Source organism: Musa acuminata, chromosome BXJ1-2 (assembly GCF_036884655.1).
Source record: "Musa acuminata AAA Group cultivar baxijiao chromosome BXJ1-2, Cavendish_Baxijiao_AAA, whole genome shotgun sequence".
NCBI lineage: Eukaryota > Viridiplantae > Streptophyta > Magnoliopsida > Zingiberales > Musaceae > Musa > Musa acuminata.
In genome coordinates, this window is record NC_088328.1 from 27,723,071 (window position 1) to 27,743,939 (window position 20,869).

The 20,869-nt window shown below is 43.7% G+C and overlaps 6 protein-coding genes and 1 long non-coding RNA gene across 13 annotated transcripts; 5 read left to right on the forward strand and 2 right to left on the reverse strand.

The window, feature by feature from the left end:
* Positions 1-251: 251 nt before the first annotated feature.
* On the forward strand, positions 252-6,266 carry LOC135606979 (F-box/kelch-repeat protein At1g74510-like). Of its 7 annotated transcripts, XR_010485059.1 has the most exons (3): positions 252-727; positions 1,047-2,693; positions 2,932-6,266. XR_010485059.1 is itself a non-coding variant. In XM_065098399.1 (2 exons), the coding sequence occupies exon 2, from the start codon at positions 1,070-1,072 to the stop codon at positions 2,357-2,359; it is 1,290 nt and encodes a 429-aa protein (XP_064954471.1). In that variant the 5' UTR covers positions 252-727; positions 1,009-1,069; the 3' UTR covers positions 2,360-2,564. The 7 variants fall into 7 exon arrangements, 6 of the variants coding, with proteins under 6 accessions (XP_064954471.1, XP_064954468.1, XP_064954477.1 ...); XM_065098399.1 differs by lacking the exon at positions 2,932-6,266 and having other exon boundaries at positions 1,009-2,564; XM_065098396.1 differs by lacking the exon at positions 2,932-6,266 and having other exon boundaries at positions 252-707; positions 796-2,564.
* LOC135607005 (transcription factor ILI3-like) lies at positions 5,992-7,825 on the forward strand. Its single transcript, XM_065098431.1, has 4 exons — positions 5,992-6,131; positions 6,394-7,249; positions 7,330-7,443; positions 7,514-7,825. Exons 2-4 carry the CDS (start codon positions 7,112-7,114, stop codon positions 7,670-7,672), a joined length of 411 nt encoding a protein of 136 aa, XP_064954503.1. The 5' UTR covers positions 5,992-6,131; positions 6,394-7,111; the 3' UTR covers positions 7,673-7,825.
* A 2,146-nt stretch (positions 7,826-9,971) lies between these two features.
* On the forward strand, positions 9,972-10,813 carry LOC135607026 (uncharacterized). Its single transcript, XR_010485062.1, has 2 exons — positions 9,972-10,549; positions 10,638-10,813. It is a non-coding gene; the product is annotated as an uncharacterized LOC135607026 (long non-coding RNA).
* A 478-nt stretch (positions 10,814-11,291) lies between these two features.
* Positions 11,292-14,321, reverse strand: LOC135607020 (uncharacterized). Its single transcript, XM_065098463.1, has 4 exons — positions 13,845-14,321; positions 12,643-12,681; positions 11,672-11,756; positions 11,292-11,587 (listed from the first exon to the last, which is right to left on the reverse strand). Exons 1-4 carry the CDS (start codon positions 14,259-14,261, stop codon positions 11,505-11,507), a joined length of 624 nt encoding a protein of 207 aa, XP_064954535.1. The 5' UTR covers positions 14,262-14,321; the 3' UTR covers positions 11,292-11,504.
* Positions 14,322-15,566: 1,245 nt separating this feature from the next.
* Positions 15,567-16,118, forward strand: LOC135612003 (probable calcium-binding protein CML45). Its single transcript, XM_065107708.1, has one exon. It carries the CDS (start codon positions 15,567-15,569, stop codon positions 16,116-16,118), a length of 552 nt encoding a protein of 183 aa, XP_064963780.1.
* Positions 16,119-17,182: 1,064 nt separating this feature from the next.
* Positions 17,183-18,358, reverse strand: LOC135607019 (chlorophyll a-b binding protein 4, chloroplastic-like). Its single transcript, XM_065098456.1, has 3 exons — positions 18,090-18,358; positions 17,586-18,001; positions 17,183-17,495 (listed from the first exon to the last, which is right to left on the reverse strand). Exons 1-3 carry the CDS (start codon positions 18,293-18,295, stop codon positions 17,362-17,364), a joined length of 756 nt encoding a protein of 251 aa, XP_064954528.1. The 5' UTR covers positions 18,296-18,358; the 3' UTR covers positions 17,183-17,361.
* A 762-nt stretch (positions 18,359-19,120) lies between these two features.
* Positions 19,121-20,868, forward strand: LOC135607015 (glucan endo-1,3-beta-glucosidase 5-like). Its single transcript, XM_065098447.1, has 2 exons — positions 19,121-19,512; positions 19,599-20,868. Exons 1-2 carry the CDS (start codon positions 19,172-19,174, stop codon positions 20,737-20,739), a joined length of 1,482 nt encoding a protein of 493 aa, XP_064954519.1. The 5' UTR covers positions 19,121-19,171; the 3' UTR covers positions 20,740-20,868.
* Position 20,869: the final 1 nt, after the last annotated feature.

Here is a 20,869-nt window from a genome sequence, read left to right on the forward strand (position 1 = left end):
CAGCAGCCTCGAGATCGCTTATTTTTCCCCTTTTTTTCTGTTTTTTTGGAGGGTTTAAAATCATAAGAAAATTATAACAAAAGAAAATAAAGAAATTAAATGTCAATAAAAAATAATTGAAGAAAGGACGTGTGGACGGGTCCCATTTTGGGTGAATAGAGTTAATGGTGGATTATTCTCGACATTTAGTTAAAAGGAGGGGATTAATGAGCCTTAAAATGAGATATAAAATGAGGCCGATGGGTGAGAAGAGACGGGAGAGAACTCCAAAAGCTCAGTGGTAACAGAGGAAGGAAGTGGGAAGTAAAAGGACAGGAAGATGGAGTGGGTGTTGTAGGAGGAGGAAGAAGAAGAAGAAGAAGAAGAAGAAGGAGAAGAGAGAAGATTAGTTCCCGAAAGGGGCCTCCTTTCCCTCTGTTTCCTCCTCTTTCCGGTCCCCCTCCTCCTCTTCATTCCCTCCATACCGTTCCGTGAGTCTCCATCTCTCCTTTCAGATCTCCATCCCTCCCAATTTTCCTTGCCTCAGAAAAGAAGAGGCTTTGTTTTTCTTTTGCTCTCGAAAAAAATCTGAGCGATTCAGAAAAGGTGGGATTTTTTCCTTCTGTTTCCCGATCGCACGGGAGGGGATCCGAAGGAGATAGGTGCGGCGGCGAGTAAAGCGGGAATCTTTTACCCGATTTCTTCGTGCCCGCGGGCTAATTCTCGTGGTGGGATTCTCTGTTCTGAGGTCCTGGTCTCTGGGCTCTCTTCTTTTCTTTTCCTTTTGTGTATAAGGTTGCATTTTTCGCTTCCCAGATCGGTGATTCACTGCTTCTGCTGGTGGGCATACTAGAACATACAACAAGATTTGATTTTTGTGGGTTTACTTTTTATTTTTTCTTTTTTGTTCCTAAGCTTGTATCCGATCTATGCACAAGTATTGTAGATCGCGTTACACAGAAAAAAAGATCTAAACTTTCCATTCTGGTTCGTTCTTACTCTTTCTTTGTGGTCCAATTTACGTCTTAGGGAGGAGATAAGGAGGTCTTTTAGTGGTCAAATTGCAGGCTTTGGGTTTGGCCTTGGAGTTATGTTGGAGGGGCGCTCCTATTTGATATCGAGGGTGTTCAGAAGCTCCTGTGAGCAAGAATCCGATTGGCATTGCATGGATTACCATATCCACGAGTCATCGGACAACAAGAAGCGTCCGCTGGACGAGGAATTTGAAGAACAACAGCTAGAAGACCGGGTCAAGAGGAATAAATCGCCGCAGCTCCCTGATACCCCTGACATCAAGGATATGCAGTTGCTTCTTGACAATTCGTATCACCGTGGCCGGGAGCATGGTGATTCAAGCATTGTCAGTCAGCTTGGCGGGGAACTGATAGTCAGCTGCCTTCTTCGCCTTTCTCGGTCCGATTACGGTGCCGTCGCATCGCTCAACCGGATGTTCCGCTCTTTGATCCGCAGTGGGGAGCTCTACCAGCTGCGCCGCAAGATGGATATCGTCGAGCACTGGGTCTACTTCTCCTGCAGCGTCCTCGAATGGGAGGCTTATGATCCATACCGTGGGCGCTGGATCACGGTTCCTAAAATGCCCCCCACCGAGAGCTTCATGTGCTCCGATAAGGAGTCCCTCGCAGTGGGCACCGAGCTCCTTGTTTTTGGAAAGGAGGTGAATTCCCATATCATACTGAGATATAGCATTTTGACTAACTCCTGGTCTCGTGGTGTGGTTATGAACTCGCCTAGGTGCTTGTTTGGATCCGCTAGCCTCGGAGAGAAGGCCATTGTAGCCGGAGGAACCAATGCTCAGGGTGATATACTGAACTCTGCAGAGCTTTACAATTCCCAAACACAGACCTGGGAGACCTTACCTTGTATGAACCAAGCAAGAAAGATGTGCTCGGGGGTATTCATGGATGAAAAATTTTATGTCATTGGTGGAATGGCTAGCAACACAAAGGTACTGACATGTGGGGAAGAGTATGATCTGAAGCGAGGTTCTTGGAGTGTGATCCCTAACATGTCTGATGGACTTAACGGTGCGAATGGTGCACCTCCACTTGTTGCTGTGGTGAACAATGAGCTTTATGCAGCTCACTATGCTGATAAGGAGTTGAGGAAGTATGATAAGGTGAAACATACATGGGTCAGATTGGGAAGCTTGCCCGAAAGCTCTGTCTCAATGAATGGTTGGGGGCTTGCATTCCGTGCCTGCGGTGAACGGCTAATAGTGATTGGTGGAAGGAGAGGTTCTCTTGGAGGGATGATTGAGCTCAATTCGTGGATTCCAAATAGGGGGCCACCAGAATGGAACATGATTGCAAGCAAGCATTCAGGCAACTTTGTTTATAATTGTGCTGTGATGGGCTGCTGATTGATCTGATTTTTTTAGACCTGTATTTTACTTCCCCTGGATGGATGCTCAGCGTCAGCTTGTTAGTGGGCTCAAAGTATAAATTCTGCCTAATGGGTGATAACTGGCTTTCCTGAATTCCATTTAGACTGAAAATTCAGTAGAGGTCTCTTGTCTGTGTAACTCAGAGTTCCATTATTTGTTGCTCCTCTCACCCCTTCATTTATTTTGCATTTGGAGCCCCATCAACAATTACTCTTATATGGCATCTTGCAGGACGATTTTTTTGGTCAATAAGTTCAATCTTTGAAATAATTTGAACTCTTGATGAGCAGTAGCTTTATGTGGTTCAAAGGTATCGATTGTCCTTGAGTAAAAGAATTTGCGTTATCTAATTTTGTTATATCCACTCTCATTATTATATTTCCATGGTAGCATTGGATGGCATTAGTTTGCCTTCATGATGAACTAAACATACTTGGTTGCTCTAACTAGTTGTATTCTGTAGCTGTTTGATCTGTTCTTAAGGTCATTTATCTAGGTAATTATGTCTGATCCTTTGAGTTGTCGAAAAGTGTCTGATTTTTCTTTAGGGACCCTTTCTATTCCACTCCTGAATGCACTGATGGAAGTTTGATTACCTTGCAAGCACAATGTGAGACTTTAAAGGGATGGTGGACAAGTAGCCTGCTAGATATGCTCAGTTGACCGAGGTAATACTTTAAAATTTGTTTATCACATCTAGCGAGCATTGTTCGATGGGAGAATATTGCATCTAGTGTTTCTACTGTTTGTCTGAGATACCTTGGTTATTTTTGCATCATTATCTTCAGGTAGTCATCAAATTGTTCTAGAACTTTTTTTCTGCCAAATCAAAGACCAAGGAAATCTTTTGAAGATCTAGTAAGCTGTGCAATGCAGCAGACACCTTGTTTTTATGAATGAATCTGGGATTTTATTTTTTCACTTACAGAAAAAATACAGCAATTTGTTTGTGCCGTTGGATGAAAATGGCTGTTGTACATACCGTAGACCCTGTGGTGCTTAAGTTCACCTTTTATCTTCCTGCATTTCTTTCTTCATGTATACCATTTATATCTATTACTGACTTCCACAAAAAATGGGGAGCAATTTGTCTTGTTTCAACTCTCTCACTGATTTTACATGGTTGACTTTTACTTGTTTTGAAGGAAGAGATTACCCAATTTCTCCTGATCTCTGGCTGCTCATATTTAGATTCAAACGTACTTATGTACTTATGTATCACTTTCTTCTGCCTCTTTTACCCAATTTCTCCTAATTTTGTTTATGATATTCCTCTTGCTATCAAAACCATCATAATATCTTCACCTCAGCTTCTTGCATTCGGTAGTTAGCTTTACTCTGGAGTATCCTCAAATGAAAATTGTGACTTTGTGTGATAAATTGTTAATGATAGCATTGCATGCTTACAGTTATTAGCGAATGAACTAGCAAGGTTCGATTTTTTGATAGGTTATTGATATATTGGATTGCACATTTTTGACAATCTGAAATTTACAAGAGATACTTGAGCACTAGACATATGTAGTGAAGCCTATGCACTCCACTGATCATGCACATTTTTCCTTGATTGATTCATATCTGATTTCTACTCTTCAGAAGGACCCTAAATCTACCCAGGAATTAGCAGTTTTATCATTTTTATTGTGGCCATTGGAGCACTCAAGGCCAAATATTCAGGGAAATCATGACTTGTTATTATAACCCAACAAGGGAAAGATTCATATTTGTTAAATACTCTAGGTAACTCCTGTGATTGACTTTCCCTAATCTTGAACTGGTAGCGCAAGCTCTACTTATAGTAAGAACTACTGAAGAATTTAGTATTTTAGGATGTCTAGCCTCTCGGAGGATAAACACAAACATTTGACAACAATTATAGATATCCTATAGTCTGTAAAATTAGTGAAACTCTGATATGATTCACAAATGTCATACAATTATTGCCATAGCTCAAGGATTATGAATTATATGCAGATTTTTTTTACATCAAGAAACATCAGTTTTGTGCCTAGATATATATGGTACTTGATGTGATTTTTGACTAAGGCATCTCGAGGCATATTTGTCCACTAGGCAGTCAACTAGGAACCAAGGTAATTGCCCGTACCAACAATGATAATAACACAGCATAGAATTAATTGTCTCTGTAAATGTTGAGGTTCTGTTTAATATCCTGTACTGATTCAGGTTTTTTACATAATTAAGGATGTGTTGCCGTCAGCTTGATTTTTTTTCTTGTCCGGTGCTTAACTACAGTAGATACAACCACAATGTAAGGCATATCATGATTTTAGTTGATCAAGATTATTAGTCTTTTTCTTTTTTGGTATAGAAAAATTAAATTGGAACTAGTTGCCAATGATTCTTATTTTGCAGAAACTTATTGGAGGATTTTTTTTATACTTTCTTTTGTTGGATATGAAATATCATGGTATGTTTACATCTCTTTTACGATCTGACACGGAACTGGTGGACTAGTTTACGTTGGATTGACATTGTGTAAGTGAATTTAAAGAAGAAAAATCGAGAATAGGACCAGTCAGATCCATGAAACTTGTCAGTCTACTGTGTTTTTACAAATTTATCTTCCAGTTGATTATGCAGTCAAAATCTGTCGAAAAGGTCATTTTCTCATGCACCTGACTTATCAGAGAGATTTTGGCTTTTACATATAAGAGAGCAACCAAAGTAGAATCAAATACTTCTCGGTAAGGAGTTTAGAAGGTGACAAATGTAATGCTATAAAATTCTGTGGGGAAGATGCCATCAATGAAGACTCTGTTCCCTTGAAGAATCTTGATTATGTTGACATCTGTTGCTTCAAGTAAATCTAGCGCCAGATTCTGACTTGAATTGGTAATGCATCTGCAAGGCAAAACAGTAGTTTCTTTCTTCTGAAATGCCGGTTTCTTTGGTTTATTATCTACACAACTTTGAAATGCTACTTCTTTTGTATAATGCTATCAAAAACTCAGAGAGGCCTTCTTCCTCAAGAAATCAGAAGATACAGCAGCTTTATTGCTTGTTTTAAGCTTGTCCACTTACTTGCTTAGTGAATTGGCATGAAAGTTTGTGTTTCTTCAAGCTGCTCAAAATATAATAATGGAGTTTTAGCAGCAGAGAAGCAAGACTAGTGACATTGACAGATTAAGTTGCACTGATATGTCTCTTGTGGCCTTCTTCTTGCCTTCATTTGCCAGCCATGAATCCAGTCTCATCTGCTCCAGGGCATTGTAGACAGGCATTGCAACAGAGCAGCTTGCTTTGTGTAGTTTGCTTGTGCCACTGTCGAAAGTAATTTTCCCTGCACACTGCTGCCAATCATGTAATGCCGCCTACATGACTTGATCAGCCAAATCAAACTCACAAGTTCTCATCAATTCTTCTTCTTCTTCTTCTACCCAAGTATACTTATTGTCCATTACTTTGGTGTGCAGTCATCTGTTTGTTTTTCACATACAAAGCTCAGCAGATCACCACAAGCTTCTTATCCTAAAGCTACAGGAGATGACACGGGGGAGGGGAGAGGGAGTACGATGGCATATCATCTCCGTTATTGCGGTACCGGACGCACCGCAGTGCTCGGGATTGGCTGTCACAGGCGGGGCCACCGTCATGAAGTACAACCTGGCTCAACCCAACCGATCTGAGCCCTCCGATTCCATGATGAGGTGCTTTAAAAGTACAACTGCTGCATGCATGCAGTACGCTGATGTCTGATGGTGGCTTTTCCATGCACTTGTTGTGGGTAAGTCGCTTTGTTGGTACACTGCCGCAACCTTTTCTCTGCTTCTGTAGGAGGAAAGAACATCATGAAGTATCACTTTACCTATTCTCCCTTGTAGTTTATGCATCGATAATTTGCATGAAATCTACTTCTTCACACAGAGCTTGCAATTACAAGTGCATGAAGTATATATAGTTCGACAACACTTTCTCAGAATTATAGTAGCAACTCCTCCCTTTACCTCTTTCTCAAGCAATATGTTAATAGTGTGTGTCTTTTATAGAGTTGGTGTTACTGTTACATGTGAGGATTCAGATTCAATTGGACTCCGGTGATCAGCTTTGCTCTTAAAGATGCCTTCTGGCATTAAGAGTGCAGGTGGAATCTTGATTGGAACCAAGAAAGAGGAGCAATGGAAGTTGTGGTTTTCAGCTGCTAATGGTGATTGAATGTGAATGGTGGTAATAGAAGTGGTAGGCGGACCACATAACACGAACTGTTGCCATCAAAGGCCACTGTCACGTCTCCCTTCCCACACAGATCCAACTCCCCTGTGCTGTTGCCTATCTCCTGCAGCTCCAGAGCGAACCCTTTCCATGGATCACGGTGTCTTCCCATCTCCCCCGCAACACCTTGAATGGCCTGCCTTGTAGCTTCGCTTCGAGGTAAAGCAGTCCTAATCAACAGCGTGCATCCTCATGTGGATGTGGATGCACCCATGGCTTCCAGATGGCCGGTCCGCCGCCGACGCCGCCCGATATCGCCGTTCCCGGGTGCACACAGCTGCCATCCTCGAGTACACACGTCGGCTGCAAAGCCACCTCATGCGTCGCGATTGGCGGGCGATCACGCGTGATTCGTGGGCGCAGCCAAAGCTGGCTGGGACGCCAATCTACTCCCTGGTTTCCTGATCTCTCAATCTCCATTGGCACTGGACTTGTGCTCACGTCAAGGACACGAAGCATGTTTCATGTACAGAGGAAACTGGCGAACAAGTGGCGATGACAGCGTGCGTCGTCAAGGTCTTGAGGTCCCTCACGTTTTACCTCAAGTGCGGGGAACGCACAAATAGACCTCGTTTTCGACGTGAGACATGTAGGCCATGGAGCCTCTCCTACAAATACCCCCGACGGATGTTGGTGCGAACTTGCCTTACTGAGATATTTCTACGCTTCTTCTTCACCTTTCTGTACTCCTGCCATTCTACTCTCTTCTCCAGCACTTGGTGCCCATGTCGACCCAGAAATCGAGGATCAGCGACGAGGAAATCAACGAGCTCGTCTCCAAGCTGCAGTCTCTGCTCCCGGAGTCTCGCCGCAGGAACCTGAGCAGGGTATGAATCATATACAACCTTCAGTCTGGCGTTGCCTGTGGTTGATGTGTCGATGCGCGCATGCATGCAGGCGTCGTCGGCGTCCAAGTTGCTGAAGGAGACATGCAGCTACATCAAGAGCTTGCACCGCGAGGTGGCCGACCTCAGTGGCCGGCTCTCCCATCTGACGTCGACGTTGGACCCCGACAGCCCTCAGGCTGAGATCATCGGGAGCATCCTCGGGTCCTGAGCAGAGCTTCTCTGCTGTTGCTGGCGTGAAGAAGGGTTATAAATCTCAGCGAGAGTAACTTCTGATTGATGCAAACCAAATCCTCCAGCGGTTGCTATTGTCATCGTGTTTCTGTATACATATCCAAAGATTAATCCATTTCTTCTCACTCTATTATCTTGATACAAACACCATGCATGATGATGCTATCAGAAAATGAGCTTGAGAGCTGAAAACTTGAGAAACGTTTGAACTAAATTTGGTGGAAAGAATCACCAAATCTGCAAGTGCTACACACACATTCGTCACCAAGAAGCATTTAGAGAAAGAGGGATCAAGAATTGATGATGCAATTGGCCTGAAGAAGCGATTTGGTCATTGTCCTGGAAGAGACGGTAGGTCGACAAATTGGGCCCGGCTGGTCCCAACAATGGCGGCATGGGAGACAGGAACATTAAAGCCCCTCGTTGGATCATCATAAACACCATTCCTTGCCCAGCCCACGTGAGATTTGTTTCTTCATCGTTTTCCTAATGATTTAGACAGACAAATGCCTTTGATTCAAATTTTCTTTGTGTGTTCAAATGGACAGATATCATGTTAGATGTTCTCACTCAGAGTCTAAATCAATGACGAAAGAGATGAAACAAAAGTAGTAGCTTAAGATTCTTCTCTGTCTCGTGTCCTGCTGTGAAGGAATCACCTGTAGCTGTGTATTGTGGCAAAGGAACACTCTACCTGAGAAAGCAGTACTGCGCTTTTGCTCTTTGGTTAAAGCAGACGCAGCTATTGGCTGAGAGCTTTAGCTAAGAGAGCTTAGCTTGGACCATGACCGGTCCAACATCTTCCTCCGTGAAACCCAGCACCATAAACTCCTTCTGAAAGTGAGCAAGACGGTGTCGAGTTGCGTGCTGCTCACATCCTTTAACTCGATGTGCACAATGGTGCCACTGTTGGATGGAGAGCAGTAGTGTTGTTCAAGGGCATAAAGCAAGTGTTTGTTCTTTTCTTTGTTGCTGGTCCTACTCCTCGCTACATCTCTGCTTTGTTCATCTGTGTTGCATGTCGAGAGACAAATTAGCTACTTGGGAAGGACTGTCTTCCAGAATGTCTTTACAGATTCCTGCCAGAACCTTCTAAAACAGCCTTACAGATGCTTGACTGCTGCCATATGATTGGAGTGAATCCAAGAATTCTCAAGTGCTTTGGGCTTCTGTGCAGGTGATCAGCTTTGTGCTTTTAGACCAGGTGACAAAGGAACGATCAAGGATATATCTATAGCGGGGAGGGAAGGAGGAATAATGCCTCATGAGAAGAATCACAGTCTCCGAGCTGCTGCTGGGTTTGCTCGACAAGAGAGAACAATGGCTTTTGCTGCCTATAGCTTCATCGTCCTCCTGCTCTGTGTTAGCATTCTTGCTGATGGAACATGGCTGGCCCATGGCAGTAGCAGAGAAGACGCTGCCTCCAAGCTGAGTACAGAGCGGGGAGAGTTAGCGAGGAAGCTGCTGCACATATCGAGGGGGAATGATGTTGCTGGAAACTCGAACAGCAAGAAGAAGAAGAAGAGAGCACCATCTGCATCTTCATCGTACACGGATGCCCAAATGAGCAAGAGAAGGGTTCGAAGAGGGTCAGATCCCATACACAACAGGAGTTGAGTCGCCGGAGCTGCCATGTGATACTGCAGAGGAAAGGGTTTTGTAGTTGTGTGGTCTGCTTGCTGTCTTTCACTTCCTTCCACCATCTGGTTTTCATATAGAGAAACATGTACAGTGGCCAAATAGAAGAGAAACTACATCTTGTCATCTCCGTTTCTTGCAGAGATTGCTGAAAGAGTTTGTTGCCTCTGCCTTTTTCATCTGTGTCAATAAATTCAAAGGATTTCGGACAGCCAAATCGAAGAAAAAACAAAGAAATCAAAATTACTACCGGTGGGGATTATTTAACTTGGAAATCAAGGACAGTGAGTAGGCCGTATCTTTCGTACACTGCCTTGTCCCTCATAATCTAAGATCAAGTCTCAGTAGATTTGCAGAATCAATAAAGGGTTTCAAAACACTATGTATAAAAAAATCCATCTTTTAATTTGTACAAGTGTCAAAACACTATGTATAAAAAAAAAAAATATGTTATTTTATTCATTAATTAACATATTTTAATATTAAGATTATCTATTCTTCATTGCATTCATATTGATAATAGTAATGTACATTAAAATGTGACATCCTACTTTAGTCATGCATGTATACACACAAATATCAAAACTATATTTACAAATTTTCTTACTCTATGTTAATCTCACATTATCAAATTTTTTAATGGTTCCCAGCAGTAACCTCTTTCCAAATTTTCTGTCCAAAGTTGGCACACAAGAAAGATTTCCAAGATTTAAGATGATCAATTTTCTTCACCCAGAGCACAAAAAAAGAAAAGCAAGACTGTTCATAATAGCTACAGGTAAAAAAAACATGACCAACATAAGTATGTAGCACGTGATAACACTTGGTTTGTGGTCACACACCAAACTCCCTTCTAAAAGTCTTTATTGGATCACTACCTGTTTCCACTAATGCCTATCGGCCTAACAGAAATTAACTTCCTGTGAAGAAAAAGGTCCCAGCAACATTATTGCACATCCTGTGATTGCCATCACAACCACCAAGAAGAGCAGAGCTATTTAGAGGAATTGCGAAGAAGGGACAGCAGAAAGAGAAGATGACTCATTCTCGCTTCCTCTCACTGCTGCTCATCGCAGGATTTATCTCATTGTCCTTCTCTGTAGGTCTCTACCTCAGGTTCTTCTATCATCTTTTTGTTGAGGTAAAGCTTCAAAATGAGTATGAGCCTTTCATAAATGGAAGAAAGATCATTATGAGACATCTGTCTGATCCTGAGGTGAGTTTTCTTTCCTCTTCTTCTTTTTCCAGCTTCAAAATTTTCATTGTTAGGTGCTTCATAAAGTTTCTTTTGATGGATGTTTCAGTAAAGCATGGTGCAAGCCTACTGAGAATCTGGAGCTAAACACTAATCCAACGAGTGGAGTCATCTGCAACAACACATCCTGTAGCTAAAATACTGCTAATAATATTTACTCTTAACCCCAAAAGTGAAACAAAGAACATGTAAATCCTAAAATGAAATAAAGCAAGGAGTTCTCTAGTAGAGGTCATCTGCTTACAGTGAAATCTTAAATGTTGAGTTCATGCAGAAAAATGATGGGTGATGCTATTCAATTGTCCTTTAATTAGTCTTCTGCTTACCCAAAAAGCTTTGCAGGATAACAACATGGATTAGTTCAGTGTCACCAAGAACTTGAAATGAAATGATTCCATTTAGGGATAAGATATATCCCCAGTACTTTTTAACTGAAGCAGTATTCATATTAAGACTTCCTATGATGGCAAGATGCAAATTCCCACCCCTCCAGCTTCTCAATCGATATTCCGCGATAATCATGGTTGAACAGTAAAACTACTGAGCAAATTATTGAATTTATAAGGACAACATACTCTACCCATGTAACATATATTAGGGATGACAGCAGGGTCAGATTTTTTTCAAACTTATAATAAAGAATGATAACGGCACACTAAACTATTGTCTAATATAAAATTTTCAGATCTTCATAGCTTGAATATAAAGGAATAGAAAGAAAACCATTAGTTCTCAGTAGATCCAAGACTACCATATCATAGGTACAGGATAAATTGGCCTGGAAGTAGCAGGCACTGATATCACTAAATGATTAGTCCAAGAATATCCAACATAAGGAGCGGTAGTACTGCTAATTTCAATTATCACAAAACTTCCATTGGGTGTGTCAATTGGGATCTAGATGTTGCTATGCTAGTTACTGGATGTTGCATCCCCCTGAATCTGGTCCACGACGGACATTACCATAGGCAGAGAGTTCTAGAAGATCCATGTCTCGTCCTACAGTTGATAACAGGTTGGACGTTTTTAAACAAGTAGATGATTCAAATTTTCATTTGACATCCAAACAATATCATTTAGCACCTGAAACCCTGCAATAAGCACTCTTCTGTATGAGTTCAGATTTGGAGACCTCCATCTTGTTCCCCTTGGATCTATTAACAGTTGCCTGCAGACGAGAAAATTATAGTGTATCTTGAAAAATTGATGGAGAAGGAAATTGGTAAAAAATCATAGATGTATCTTAACAAGACAGCATTATCAACTTCAATTTGAAGAAACAAAATCATGTAAACTATAAGAGTGCTACCTATTAAAATATAGATACATTGGCTCAAGTCAGGAGTCATGATAATTATATGTTATTCATTTTTGGTCGAGATAAAGATTTAAGGTGCTTTACTGATTTTATAGTATTAAATGCTATGTCTATTGATGAGCACAGTACAAGAAACATTTTTGGACTACAGTCCTACAATAAAACAGGACATTACAGCAAGTGTAAAAGACGAGATGAAAAGCTTGTTAATCACTATGATTTGAGATTCCCTAAATATACTACCAAGATAAGCTGTTAGATATATCTCCACAGAAATGTCCAAATGTTATTTCCTAGATTATTTCTCAAACCGAAAACCAAAGATTTTGGAGAACTTCTGATTTTTTTGTTTCTTTTCAAGGGTTAATTAAGTAACAAGTACCCTCCTATAACTAGGTAATTTAACCCCTTGAATCAACTTAAATGAATCATGGGAGGAGACTAGTCTAATAATTAGTGCTTTTTCCCTTTTCTTCTACCCTTTCAGATGAAATCAAGAAAGTAAAAAAAAATAAAATCAAATGTTATGATAGCATATTCATGTGACCAGATAGAAATGGAAAACGACAAGCAACAACAGTATCCTTATGAATCATATTATTGAGCAAAAATAAAGAAAATAAAAAAAAGGAGAATGCTAACACTCATCATTGAGGTGCAAACGAGTCACTGAATTCTAAAATAATGTTCACACAAGAGAAAGAACACATGCTGAGAAACACAAAAGAAAGCATACCTGCAAAACTTGGCAGTTTTCCAGTGTGCTTTTTCCACCCTGACATTAGGTAACATTAGAGAGACAAACTGCAATCTATTGAAATTTCATATAAAATAGTAGAATGGTAAAGATGAGTACAAGCTCTACAACAGAATAATCTTTAGAGTGAACAAACAATTGACATTTTAAGAAGCACATTCCGCCTAGTTTCAATTCACTCAAATTGCTGTCTGAAATAATCACTTTAGTAGCTAAACAACCATGAAATATGAAAGTATAGTTAAGTTCATGGAATTAAGAAGTTCTCCATCAGGAGCAAAGGCTGTCTGTTTTACTCTTTAAATTTGATCAGAATCTGCTCCAGTTGTAAAATCCATGATTTTTGTACTTGGCCCCATAAACACGAAAGATCCAAGACTATACTCCATGTAGCAATTTGACCCAAAGACCACCAGAAGAATAAAGGTTTGTAGCTTCCGTTATAACCAATACATTACATCAAAACCCAAAACTGATGGATTTCGGCTAACACTAGTTCTGTCTTCGAATCTACTATTCATTATCAGAGTTTGGACTGGTTTCCAGTTTCAATAGTTTTGGCTAAATCTGATTAGCTTCAGGTGAAATTTAATAATTTAAGGTAGAAACATACCTCTTCTGCAAAACTAAAGAACCCATCTTAGAGCTACTTTAATAACAGAAAACTGACAATTCCCATCATTATGAAAACATCAAGCTAAATTGCAACTTTCAACAACGAAAGCAGCAATAGCTGCAGTGATAAGTTGATAAAAATTAGAAGTACTGCTTGGGATTTGTTTGCTTACGAGATTGCTAATGGACATTTCATTTAACTTTTGTTATGATAGCTAGCTTCATGGTGGTACCACAGTAGAGAAATTTGATAACGTTTTCATGCAGAATTCGGGTGTTAATGAGCAAGCTAATGATGCTAAGGTCATAACTACTAAGAAAATGGTTCCTGCTATCTTGCTCTTAACAAAAGACCACATCTTTTATGGGTTGAAATTTGACGATATTAAAATTAAAGACTCAGCTGATATAGCTATCTGGCTATCAAATAGAAGCCAAATTTTTAGCATTACAAGTGTTTGGAATCACATATAAACAAGAGGCAATAATCTGATAGCATAATTTGGTGTTGTGAATAACATTTGCCATTCAAAGAAACAGCCGTAGTGATAGCATCAAGGTCGCACCTTTGAGTACGGGACTATGTGATCGTAGTCGTGGCAAAGGCATCCGGGGCATCCGACGAGCTTACGGAAGACGATGTTGCCGAGGGCGTCGCGGCGCCACCGGTCGGGATCCCGCCCCTTCACCTTCTCGGCCTTGTCCCAGCACTGCAGCTTGACACCGTAAGGAAAGCTCCTAGGGTTCCCAGAGAACGGCCCAGCAGCGCCGCCATCGAAGATCCCCCGCGTCTCGTCCTGTCCCTCATCCTCCCCGAGGAGACCGGGGGACCCGTCGTGTAGGAGAGATGCGGATGCACTGGAGGGCCTCCGGCGAGAGGCAGAGCGGCGGACGCGTTCGACTCCGGGAGAATCGACGGTGATATCTCCGCTAGGCGACGCGGCGGCTCTCCGACCGCCTGCCGCCGCCTTCCTCGACCTCATTTCCGCTCCTCTTTCTCGAGAAGGCGGAACGAGCCGAGACAGTTTGTGTGTACCATCGGAATCGGGTTTTCATACAAGATGAGAATCCGTTTCCCCCCGCTCATAATTCTGACTCAGCTCGTTACAGATGACTCATCCGAGTCTAATAGCCTGGTCTAGTTTGACTCGAGTCCGACTCAATGTGAGCTAAGCCTGTTAAACCCAGTTCAATGGAAGTCGGGTTCAACCCTGTACTTGTAGCTGGGTTCGAGTCCAAATGGGGCCTGTGGTAGAACAAGCTTGAAAGCACATAAAGACACCTTCTGTCATGAGCTGTTCATGCAATTCCTTTCCAGAATCCAAAAGAAAACAATTGCTTGGCTACAAATTTCTTGCCAACCAATCGAATCAAACTTGCTTGCTAGAAAAAGTTTGGTTCGAGTATCAGTCTCTGCTGAGAAAAGTCTCCCAAACTCAATGGGGGTTCAGAATCAGATTCCTCTGAAATGTCCAACTCTTCATACTGGAGTGATGATTCCCAGCTACAATCATCAGGGTTCAACACCAGGAATGATCCAAAGTCACCATCGACAGCACCAATTCGGATACCAGTGGCAGAATACTTGTGGAAATTCCATTTGGACATGGTCATAATAGCTTGCAATTGTTCTGCTCAAGTGCTATTACATGGTGCAGTGTAAGTGCTATCCAGTGACAAGAAACAGTGTTCTTTTGACCGAGTCTTCTGCCGGCACACAAAGAAGAGACATGGAAATTTTTGCTGCAATCTCGTCGTCATCCTCTCAAGTTTCTCCTAAATTTCCACCATTAGAGTCTCATCAGAGTCACAATAAAAATTGCAGATTGAGACTAGCTTTGACAAGGTTCATAAGATTGCAAGCCCACGTAACATCCACAGACTAGCTTTGACATTTCTTTAAGTTCTTTCCTCAAAGTTCCTGGTGTCTGATTTAGAATATTTCTTCTCTGTTTCTTTTCCTTCAGTGATTCAAATCTTCTGTATTTTATGGAGAGATCTGCAGGTACTCGATAAAAATATTGTATGATGTTGATGTTGTTGTTGTCTTTCAAGGAAGTTTCCGCCAAGCCAGTTTCCAACAAAGAGACTGAGCAGAAAAGAATCCATGCTCCTTCCTACAGCCACAGCTCACCTTTCCCCCTGTTTCTTTGCTCCGAAGAAGCATCTTCCTGCCTTCACAAATGGTCTAATCTTCTCCAAACATCTCTTCCGCCTATAAAGGCATCAACTTTGTCTTTATTTTCTCATCAGTTTATCACAGTCTTTTTCCATTAATCACCAACCAAATGGAGAAGTTCGTCTCTTTGGCAGAACCCTTGGAAGTCCTCCTCCTTCACACAGTCCTCCACTGGTTCGCTATGATGCTTGAGAGGCTCTCGCTAGGATTCATGTCCTTCCTCCACTCGTATTTCCAGTTCTGTACATGCTTGTCGATGGCTAAAGATGAGCAACTGATGAATAGGAGTAGCAGCCAGCCTAGAGAAGACCAGTGCCTAAGTAGAAAGGAAGTGGAGATGGTCATGGACAGGATGGGGATATGTTGCCCCTTTGAAGGTGAGCAGCTCTGCGAGCACATGAGTTCTGATGAGATCTCTGGCTTGTTTGAAGAGAACGAGCCAAGTTTGGAAGAAGTAAAGGCAGCCTTTTGCTTCTTCGACGCAAACAACGATGGATTCATCGACGCAGTGGAGCTGCAGACAGCACTCCTCAAGCTGGGCATCACAGAAGGGTTGGAATTGGACGCGTGCAGAACGATGATAGCAATCTACGATGGGAACTATGACGGAAAGATTGGTTTCAATGAGTTCGTCAAGCTTCTGGAGACCAGCCTTTGCTGAAACTTGCTCTGTTTTTCCTCTCTTGTTGTGTATTTTTCCTCTCTTGTTGTGTTTCTCCTTGGAGCTGTGCAAAGTGAGCTCAAAAAATGAGAATTCAACAAGAGAGTTGATCATATATTTGCCAACTTAGTCCATCTTGATTTTGATTTCTAGTTAGCTTATCAGTGAATTAAGCTGCAGCATCAGGAAGAAAAGATGCAGGTTGGAGAATACACATGTTAGAACTCATCTAACCAAACCATAGCTTTCTCAAGTCCTCCTCTGTCTCTCATATTGGATTTAACCAAACCAGAGTTTTCTCAGGTTTAATCATGGATATTGGGTTGCTTCATATTTTGCATACTTGGCACAGATAATTCTGACAGATGTTGGTTCTTAATCTCAACTGGAAGTGTAGGCTTGGTGTATTCATTGATTATTCTGCATCATCTCCTCCAGCTCTCAGTCCTGACAGCTTGCTAACTCTCAAAAACTACAATAATAACAGGGCCAGAAGCATGCAGATTCAAATTAAATGGTATACAGCTACTTTGTTGGGGGTGTAAGAGACACAATGTTGCACTACCTGTCTTAGAAGTCAACTCTGTAGCAGAGTTTTGAACTTTCATGCAACCTTCCTCAGCATTTGGGTACATTTTTAATGCTTGGTCCATTTGAATTCAAGTCTACCAACACTCTTTGGTTCCACATTGGAAGTGAAAGAATCATCAGACTGATTTATCAAGATTTAGTATTATAATTAATTTGTCTAAATATTTTGAGTTAGTAATTGAAGTTTATTGAGTTAATCAGTCATCCTATTGAACTCCAATTTTTTAAAGGGAGATTTGAAGACACCTAATCACATCATTAATTGGAAGTGTGATAAGACCTGAATATATATAATCATCAATTTAAGCTTAGCTTAGCTTTTTGGATGAATAGTTCATGCTATGCATCTTGAAGATTAGGGTAGAAGATACTAAAACTATGAGAATAAATTTCGATTAAGAATATATATTTCAGTAGAAGTAATATAGCCAACTCAGCAGTTGTCCAGGATAGTCAATGATAGATAGGAGCAGTTCTGGTCAACAGATATGCAATTAGAAGCAACTAAAACATACGATGAGAACCACAACAGCACATTTCAATCTCCACTATACATGGCAGTACTGTTCCTTCCAATTATCTCACTTGAAGCCACATGAACTTGTTGTTACAGCAGAGGACAAAGAGGCAACAGAAATCTTCACGGGCAATCCTAACCCTGGAATGTCTGAATGATAGTGTTGTGCCATGGGTCGGAAAGGTGCTGCAGCAGGTTCTCGAATGGCCCTTTGCCAGTCACATTGTGCTGGATGATGAAACCCAGGAAGGCCAACATCGCCAGTCTCCCTACAGCAGAAACAGTACGAACAGTGTCAGCTAATCTTCCTCCCTCTCTACATAACCCCAGTTTGTTCAATGGTTACAGAGCACTCTTACCGTTTGCGAGCTCCTTCTCCTTGGCCTCCAGCGTGGGGGCGAAGTTGAGGGGGTTGAAGATGCCCCCAGGGTAGCCGACCTCATTGGGCGGCAGGCTGTAGTTCTTGAAGATAGGGTCCTGGTTGACGCTTCCAGGGTACTTGATGTCTTGCCACCTCCTGATCTCCACGTAGTGGAAGAGGATGAACTCGATGACGAAGAGGGTGGAGGAGGACGCGAAGTACTCGGCCTTGCCGGCGTCGTACCACTGCGGCGCGTTGATGATGCCGATCTTGGTGAAGACCTCCGGCAGCAGCATCCCCGCTACCCCCAGCATGGCCCAGCGCCCGTTCACGAGCTCCGCCTGCACGTACCACCTGAGGTTCTCGGGGTCCTCCGCCAGCCCCAGAGGGTCGAATCCATTGTCGCCCGGCAGGCTGCGCCATATCATGAAACAAGGTTAACCAGCAGGTCCGCCGGCAGAATCTGCTGTAATTTGCATGGTTAAGAAGTCAGATGAGTGACCTGCCGTCGAGGTAGGTAGGCGAAGCGAGGCCCGGGAGCCATTCGCCCTTCTTGGCTTCCACCTTGAGGGACCTGTAGGATGAGGACGGCGAGGATCTGGCCGCGAATTCCCTCGCCAGTTTGCCGGAAGACCCGGTCATGAATCTCGACCTGGAGCTGCATGGCCGCAGGGCGGCGACCGACGCTTGAGTTGCGACTGTGGCCATATTCGCCTGATGGATTCCTCAGGCAGCTGGTGATGGTGGCGACGCTTGTGTTGCTGCTGAAGTGCCGACTCCGTTGCTTTGTACGCCACCAGAGAGCGTTCTTGTGGCCAAAACGTAGGAATGCAATCCAGCCACTGGTTTCGTGGGATTCGGATATTGGACGGCTGAGATGTGTTGGGTGATTTAGCCGGCCAATGGGAAACCTCTGAGTCCTTATCCCTCCTTATCTGATGGCCAATCCAAGAGATCTATTGGTGGAGTGCTATTGGCCAGTAGAAGATGATGTGGGCCCTTCCCGGTCCTACTTCTGTGGCAGTCTGTGCACCATATTAATGGACTCTGCCTCTTTTCCCAAGATTAGTTTAGTGTCTGAGTGTATTGCTGTGCAAATAACATATTAAATTAAAGATTAGTGTAAAAATTGAAGAATAACATATTTAAATAGAAAAGGTGAATTAAAAAGAATAATAACTTTTTTAAATCCCATTTTGATGTGAAGATATCATAAAAATGATATTTTGTTTACATTTAATAAGTAGCAGAGAAAATTATTTGGCAGGTGGGACCGAATCTGATTCAGTCGAATCAGATCGGTTGGTGGACCGGACCGGTTTGGAATTGGCTTCCCGACCGACCACAGCTGCGTGTTACGCGGTTGCCTGCTCCATTCCTTGCCTCCCATAGCTTCCCAAGCCATGGAAGATCCTCACAAGATCCATGCAACTGGGTTTCCTGCACGAATCCAATTCCTTTTTGGCCTCCTCTGCCATTCCTTTCCCCTCTCCGGAGAACCATCGACGAAAGGTTTAAAAGCCATGCAACTGTCCCGTTCCGTTTCAAACGTACCAGCGAGCCAGAGAGTTGTCATCCTCTCTAATGGGAATCCATGCGGCCATCTTCTGGCTCCTCCTCCTCCTCTATCCCTTCCACGAAGCGTTGCTCGCCGGCGCGCTGGGGTGCAACTGGGGAACCCGATCGTCCCACCCGCTGCCGGGTGACATCGTCGTGAGGCTCCTCAAGGACAATGGCTTCGACAAGGTCAAGCTGTTCGAGGCCGATCCCAAAGCCCTGCGCGCCCTCGGCCGCTCTGGCATCGAGGTCATGGTCGGCATCCCCAATGAGTTCCTGGCCCCGCTGGCCGGCAGCGTCGCCGTCGCCGAGCAGTGGGTGACACAGAACGTCTCCGCCTACATCTCCCGATATGGCGTCAACATAACGTACGTAGCGCGTTAGGAACGTGATTGAAGCAGTTCTTCTTCCTTCGCCTTCTCTGTTCGTGTGTTGATGTTTTGGTTGAGTTCAGGCATGTCGCTGTTGGTAATGAGCCGTTCCTGAAGACCTACAAGGGGATGTTCCAACGCACCACGTTCCCGGCGCTGCAGAATATACAGGCGGCGCTCATCAAGGCCGGCCTTGGGCGCCAGGTGAAGGCCACCGTGCCGCTGAACGCCGACGTGTACCAGACGAACAACCAGCTGCCCTCTGGCGGCGACTTCCGGCCCGACATCCGCGACCTCATGATTGCGATCATAAAGTTCCTGCAGGACAACGGCGGCACGCTCACCATCAACATCTACCCATTCCTCAGCCTCTACGCCGACCCCAACTTCCCCATCGACTACGCCTTCTTCTCTGGCTCGGCCGCCCCCGTGGTCGATGGGTCCATAACCTACTCCAACGTGTTCGAGGCCAACTACGACACCCTCATATGGGCGCTCGAGAAGAACGGCTTCGAATCCATGCCGGTGATCGTGGGCGAGATCGGGTGGCCGACCGACGGCAACCCCAACGCCAACCTGGACTACGCCCACAAGTTCAACCAGGGACTCCTCGACCGCATTACGAAGCGCCAGGGCACGCCGAAGCGGCCGACCCCGCCGGACATCTACCTCTTCGGCCTCATCGACGAGGACACCAAGAGCATCCAGCCCGGCAACTTCGAGCGCCACTGGGGGATCTTCTACTACGACGGCACCGTCAAGTACCCCTTGGTGTTGGAGAACGGCCAGGGTCTCGTCCCGGCCAAGGGCATCAAGTACCTGAGCAAGCAATGGTGCGTGCTGTCGCCGGAGAGGAGCATCACCGACCCCGCCATCGCCGACAGCGTCAACTACGCCTGCCAGTACGCCGACTGCACCAGCCTCGGCTACGGCTCGTCATGCAACGAGTTGGACGCGAGGAGCAACATCTCCTACGCTTTGAACCAGTTCTACCAGGTAGCGGATCAGCAGAAGGGCGCGTGCAGCTTCTCCAACCTGTCGGTGATCACCAACATCGATCCGTCGCAGGGCAGATGCAAGTTCGAGATCATGATCGACGTGGGAAAGCATGAGAAGTCGGTCAATTCCGGTGAGGAAGGATCAGCTCGGATCCGGTGGAACGCGGTGGTGGCGATGGTGGTCTCGGCGGTGCTGCTATCGAGCGCAAGTAGTGCTTTGCTTTAGGATCACGTGACCATCTGTGGTCTTCATATACACACACAATTTGCTTCTCTTTCAGATTCAGGGAAGATGAGCTTCGCCAACATAACTTTCCATCAAAATGAGATATACAGAATGTGTATAATTCCTCGAT

Excerpts from the sequence above, each read along its gene's own strand:
- LOC135606979 (XM_065098399.1), top strand. The coding sequence starts at position 1,070 with ATGTTGGAGGGGCGCTCCTATTTGATATCGAGGGTGTTCAGAAGCTCC.
- LOC135607005 (XM_065098431.1), top strand. The coding sequence starts at position 7,112 with ATGACAGCGTGCGTCGTCAAGGTCTTGAGGTCCCTCACGTTTTACCTC. Across the intron at positions 7,250-7,329 it reads AATACCCCCGACGGATGTTG|CACTTGGTGCCCATGTCGAC; the intron begins GTGCGAACTTGC and ends TCTCTTCTCCAG. Across the intron at positions 7,444-7,513 it reads GCCGCAGGAACCTGAGCAGG|GCGTCGTCGGCGTCCAAGTT; the intron begins GTATGAATCATA and ends GCATGCATGCAG.
- LOC135607020 (XM_065098463.1), bottom strand. The coding sequence starts at position 14,261 with ATGAGGTCGAGGAAGGCGGCGGCAGGCGGTCGGAGAGCCGCCGCGTCG. Across the intron at positions 12,682-13,844 it reads ACATAGTCCCGTACTCAAAG|GGTGGAAAAAGCACACTGGA; the intron begins GTGCGACCTTGA and ends ACCTAATGTCAG. Across the intron at positions 11,757-12,642 it reads AAAACTGCCAAGTTTTGCAG|GCAACTGTTAATAGATCCAA; the intron begins GTATGCTTTCTT and ends TCTCGTCTGCAG.
- LOC135612003 (XM_065107708.1), top strand. The coding sequence starts at position 15,567 with ATGGAGAAGTTCGTCTCTTTGGCAGAACCCTTGGAAGTCCTCCTCCTT.
- LOC135607019 (XM_065098456.1), bottom strand. The coding sequence starts at position 18,295 with ATGGCCACAGTCGCAACTCAAGCGTCGGTCGCCGCCCTGCGGCCATGC. Across the intron at positions 18,002-18,089 it reads CCTACCTACCTCGACGGCAG|CCTGCCGGGCGACAATGGAT; the intron begins GTCACTCATCTG and ends GATATGGCGCAG. Across the intron at positions 17,496-17,585 it reads GGAGAAGGAGCTCGCAAACG|GGAGACTGGCGATGTTGGCC; the intron begins GTAAGAGTGCTC and ends TTTCTGCTGTAG.
- LOC135607015 (XM_065098447.1), top strand. The coding sequence starts at position 19,172 with ATGGGAATCCATGCGGCCATCTTCTGGCTCCTCCTCCTCCTCTATCCC. Across the intron at positions 19,513-19,598 it reads CGATATGGCGTCAACATAAC|GCATGTCGCTGTTGGTAATG; the intron begins GTACGTAGCGCG and ends GGTTGAGTTCAG.